General features: G+C 45.6%; 1 protein-coding gene across 1 annotated transcript; it reads right to left on the bottom strand.

Moving 5' to 3' along the window:
* Positions 1-2,155: 2,155 nt before the first annotated feature.
* LOC100842965 (transcription repressor OFP8) lies at positions 2,156-3,924 on the bottom strand. The gene has a single exon (XM_014900669.2). The coding sequence runs from the start codon at positions 3,554-3,556 to the stop codon at positions 2,774-2,776; it is 783 nt and encodes a 260-aa protein (XP_014756155.1). The 5' UTR covers positions 3,557-3,924; the 3' UTR covers positions 2,156-2,773.
* Positions 3,925-5,267: the final 1,343 nt, after the last annotated feature.

Raw genomic sequence — 5,267 nt, 5'->3', positions numbered from 1 at the left:
ATCTTCTGATCTGTGGTCAGGCAACCTGTCAGGAAGCGACTAATATCCGACAAATCATTGATGACTTTTGTCGTGACTCAGGCCAGACCCCCAACTGGAACAAATCTGCTATTCCCTTTAGTAAAAAAGTTGACCACAATCTTGCTGCTCAAATTAGAAATACTTTTCCTGTTCAGGATCTCGACAATTCCATGCTTCCCTTAGGACATCCTTTAATACTTCCTGCTAAAAATAGATATGCTGCCTACAACTTCCTCATTGATAAATTCAACTCCAAACTTAATGGTTTCACGGCCAATCGTCTCTCCCATGCTGGTAGACTCACACTCATCAATTCGGTTTTTTTCTCCATTCTTGTTTACTATATGTCCAACTTCCTTTTTTTCAGAAAATTCTTAGCAAAGCTCACCTCTATCATTAGAAATTTCTGGTGGACTGGAGTCAGGGATAGAGATTCATCAAAACCCCTTTGTCTTAAAGCTTGGGATGATATTTGCAAACCCAAAAAGATGGGTGGGCTTGGAATCAGAAGCATCCAGGCCATGAATAAAAGTCTTTTAGTCTCTTCAGCCTGTAGGATTGCTAATGAGCCCAACAGCCATCTCTTGCTAATCCTCAAAACCAAATATTTTCCTACTTCCTCCTTCTGGAAGCCCAATTGTAACACTCCCAAATCTGCTTTCTGGGCCTCCATTTCCAAAATTAGACACTTGCTTGATGACTCATGTTTCTACCAAATCAGAGATGGTAATAGCTCCATTTGGAGCTCTCCCTGGTTCCTTACTGGAAAAATATTCATGATTACCTTAGAATCCAAAACAGGTCTTTTACTTACCCGGCTATAGTTAAAGATCTTTGGCTTGATAATTGTAAAATCTGGAATGCTAACTTGGTGTTGCAGCTCTTCGATCAACCGGCGGCGGATGAAATCCTTAGAACTGTCATTTTACCAGGAGATGGAGAAGATATCCTTTGTTGGAAACACAATGCTTCTGGGATTTGCACTACTAAAGAGACATATAAATTCTGTGCTCAAAGTCTTCAATCCTCTACTTCCCCTACCATTGATTCTCAACAGGTGTCTTCTGCCATGATGGAAATGTGGAAAAGCAAAACTCTCCTTCCTAGAATAAAGACATTTGCTTGGCGTCTCCTTCAAAAAGCACTTCCCACAGGTAAAAGAGCAGGTAAAATTTCTAAACACATCTCAAAAAACTGCATCAGGTGTGGAGCGATTGAGGATGAAGTTCATATTTTCTTTCTTTGCCCCTTTGTGAAGGCTGCTTGGTTTGCTTCCCCTTGGTTCATTAGAACCGAAGTCTATGCTATGCAACACAACTCTATCAGCAATATTCTTGCTGCTATTTCTCATTCAGGTCATCCAAATGCTTCCATTCAAAACATCTTCACCTTCTTTTGGTGCATTTGGAAGTGCAGGAACTCTCACTTCTTTAACAGGAAGGTCACCTCTCCTTTACATATTGCTTCAAATGCAAAACGCTTGTTTGCAGGGTTGGAGCTGGAGTCTACTGCAGATTTGAACAAGAAACAAGATCTTCCTCACTTTTACTCCACCCCCATTTCTACTTCACAAATTTCTCATTTACAGGGCTTTAACGTCTACTTAGATGCAGCTTGGAAGTTGCCTGGTGATGGCAATGATGCTTCAATTGCAGGTCTTGGTGTCTTCATCGAATCGCTGGACCCAAACAACAGATGTATTGCTCAGATTCAAGCTACTTCTTCTCCAGTCTCTTCAGCTTTGCAGGCTGAAGCTCTAGGTGGTCTCCTTGCTGCAGAAATTATTTCTCACTTCAATCAACAGGAGGCAAAGCAGATCACAGATAATCAAACTCTTACTCTTGCCTGTCAGCTGAAGGATGTGAACAACCACCCTGGTCACTGGTCAATAAGAGTTTATCTTTCACAGATCATTGATATTCATTTTAGGCTGAATACCAGGATGATTTTCACTCCAAGAGACAACAGTACTTTAGCCCATCAATTAGCTAAGGATGCTAAGAAAAGGGATAACAGCAGCCCTATCATCTCTTGTACTAATGATCTTCACAGGACTATGGGTTGTCCTTTTAGACACCTTTGTAAATCCCAAAGCTCTGTTTTATACAGGCTTCGACATGTACTGTGTTGTTAATGAATAAAATTCCTCTCTTAAAAGAAAAATGCGTACATATGTATGTTCAGATAGGCTGCGCATGAATAATCTTCATTAGTTGTGTGTACAAAAACTACATGTGTGATGCATGTAGAACTAGCTAGCTTAGTAGCATGCGCACCGAGTGGTGCAGTTGACTTGTGAGGGTAAGCAATGCACACAAACTCACTTACTTAACTCACGGATTGGCACTCCAATTAGTACTTAAACAACTGTACTACTCGTACCAATTATTACAGCACTCCACTGTTCATGCATGGCATGGAGACCTTCACACAAGACCGAAGGCCATGGCCATGGGCCCATGGCTGCACTTGCATGGCACGCACTAATTAAGCAGCAGCAAATTAAGCAACTCACAAGGAAATTAAACAACCGAAGAAAACCAGAAATTAATCAAACGCCTGCAGGTTAGCACTACTAGTACTAGCTAGCAGCAGATTTGCTAAGTTTCTTCTTCTCAAGATCCTCTCGCCACGCCTGACAGGGAATCCTCCTACCTCCTGACGGGCCGTGCCTAGCTAGAAGAAGAAGACGCCCAGAACGCCCAGGTGGTGCCAGGATCTCGCTCGAAGCCTTAGCAAATCCAGCTATATATTACGAGTACTGGTACTGGTAATGGGGTGGCGGCGGAGGCGAGGATGAGGATGGCGGCGGCGGCGGGGGTGCGGCGAGCTGGGCGCAGAGCTCGGCGAAGGCGGTGAGGATGGCGGCGTGGTGGCGGGGCGCGTTGAGGGCGAGGAGGCGGCGGAGCATGCAGCGGAGGTCGTCCCACCCGCACAGCCCCGTCTCCACCACCATCTGCGTCATGCTCTCCCTGAAGTCACCCCGAGGGTCCGACGACTCCTTCTCCACCGCCACCCCCTCCTCCTCCATCATCGCCATGGCCGCCGCTTTCTTCTTCTTCTTCTTCTCTTCAACTTGGTAGTAGTACGACGACCTCTGGCTCTGCTGCTGCTGCTGCTGCTGCCGGGTCTTCTTCTTCTTCCTCGTCACGCTCGCCGGCGCCGGAGAAGAAGGAGGCCAATTGTTTAATCCTTGCTGCTGCTGATGATGCTTGGAGGCGGCGCCGCTGGAGGAGGAGGAGAAGGATGCGGCCGAGGACGAGGACGGGAAGAAGCTGGCCGTCGAGCTGGATGCCGACGCGGCTTCGGCGCTCCTCGCCGGCGGCGGCTTGCTGGCCGTCGAGAAGGATGAGCTGGGCTTGAGGAAGGAAGGGAGCCTGAGCGCCATCGTCAGCCTCGGCCGGCGCGGCCGGCAGCCGCACCCGCCGGCCGTGTCCACCACCACCGCCGGCGTCATCTGCGCCACGTGGCGGAGGCGCCGCCCCACCGCGAAGTGCCCCACGCCGCTGCTCCGGCGAGCTGCTCTCGTCGACATCGTCGTCGCGTCGCGAGCTCACCGACCGGAGGCCAGACGAGGAACGATACTCAGCTAGCTAGCTGCCTGTGTATTCGGTATACGATGGAAATTAGCTAAAGTACGTGTTGTTTGTATAGAGCCCGACGAGGTGGGCGTTTGCTTGCACGGTAGTACTGCTGCTGTGTGGTGTGTGAATCCGTTTTTTCGTTTGTATAATCCCCTCCTCTCGTGGAACAAGTGTACATATAGTACTCTGAGTACTATAGGATCGAGATGTTGATGGGCTACCCCTGCAAAAAAAAAAAAGAAGAAGAAGAATGTTGATGGGCAGCTAGGAGGACATGCATGTGTAGTTTATATGTAAATTTGATACAATACTACGAAGTACTTTGATTTGACTAAGAGATTAGTAGGTGGGGTTTAGTTGGGGCCATGTGGGGCCAGCTAGCTCGTCATTCCTCCTGTGCCATTTGTGTGTAACTTTCAGCTGCCTAGCCGCCTAGGTGAAGGGTAGAAAAGAAACGGGTAGCAAACTGACTGACTCGATCGGGTTACTCGATTGGCTCGTGATGAGATATAGTTCCTTCACAAGTCGCAACCCGTGCTTATTCTTTAACGAACAGAGCAAATCACGAATTTTTAGCTCGTTAATAATATTGTGCTAATGAGTCGAGCGGTGTATTTTCCTCGTTAGTTTCCAGCTCGCGCACACTTATGGAGTAAACGAATGTCGAACAGAGATCTTGAGTTTTGACAACTGCTTAACGAGCCGAGCAAACCCGTCATCCACGTGTATGATAATTAACGGAGTTGAAGGAACGTGCATTCCAAACGCACAAATTTCATTATCAGGTTTTCTCATGATTAGGAGGCAGTTTAGGATTATTTATATTGGAGATAAAAATTCCAGATCGACTTTGTTTTTCTTTTCTCTCACTTTCAATCATTAATTTCAAATTCGATGTAACCCTAGCTGGTTGAGTAAGAGTGTCATCCCGGCAAAAAAATAGAGTAAGAGTGTTAGTTGCTGTTTGGGCCGAATTTGTACACCGGTTGAACAAGAGTTGCTTATTATTTGTACATTTGGATTATTATTTTTCTTTATTTTTTTGTTTGAATTTGGATTTGAAAATTTATTATATCTATACTAGCTAGACACATGTTGTAGGCTGTAAATCTATGCTTTTATGGAACGCGTTTTGAATTTGAGAGAGCGTTTTGTGCATGATACTTCCTCGCACTTGCACGTTGTACGTGGAAAATCTGATTTAGAAAATACAGCATGAGACATTACGTGTCCTCTCGTCATGACTCATGAGCATGAGGTAGGTGCATACACGCATGTACGGACATGTCCGATGTGAACTACACCTCGTAGACTCGTATACTACCCGTACGTGGGGAAAGTGCATCGGCAGATCGGCTACTGTTACCCTGCTACATATCTCCTTTTCTTCTTTTTACTAGTAGTACATACTTGTTCCTTGCTAGTATTCGTCAGACACTGAATTCGAAGATTGGATAAAAATCCAATCAACCACCGTTTCATAATTCTTGTCGAAATCTTACATGTATCTAGACGTTTTTTAGAAATAGATACATACATTTTGGGGCAAATTTGAGACAAGAATTATGGACCGGAGGGAGTACTTCTTACCATCCACATTACTTGCCGCAGCTTTGTGTAGATACGCATGTATTTTTATTGTGTAGATACATGCGTATCTAA

The sequence above is a fragment of the Brachypodium distachyon genome, chromosome 3 (genome assembly GCF_000005505.3).
Source record: "Brachypodium distachyon strain Bd21 chromosome 3, Brachypodium_distachyon_v3.0, whole genome shotgun sequence".
Taxonomy (NCBI): domain Eukaryota; kingdom Viridiplantae; phylum Streptophyta; class Magnoliopsida; order Poales; family Poaceae; genus Brachypodium; species Brachypodium distachyon.
This window is presented reverse-complemented; position numbering and strand designations above follow the sequence as displayed.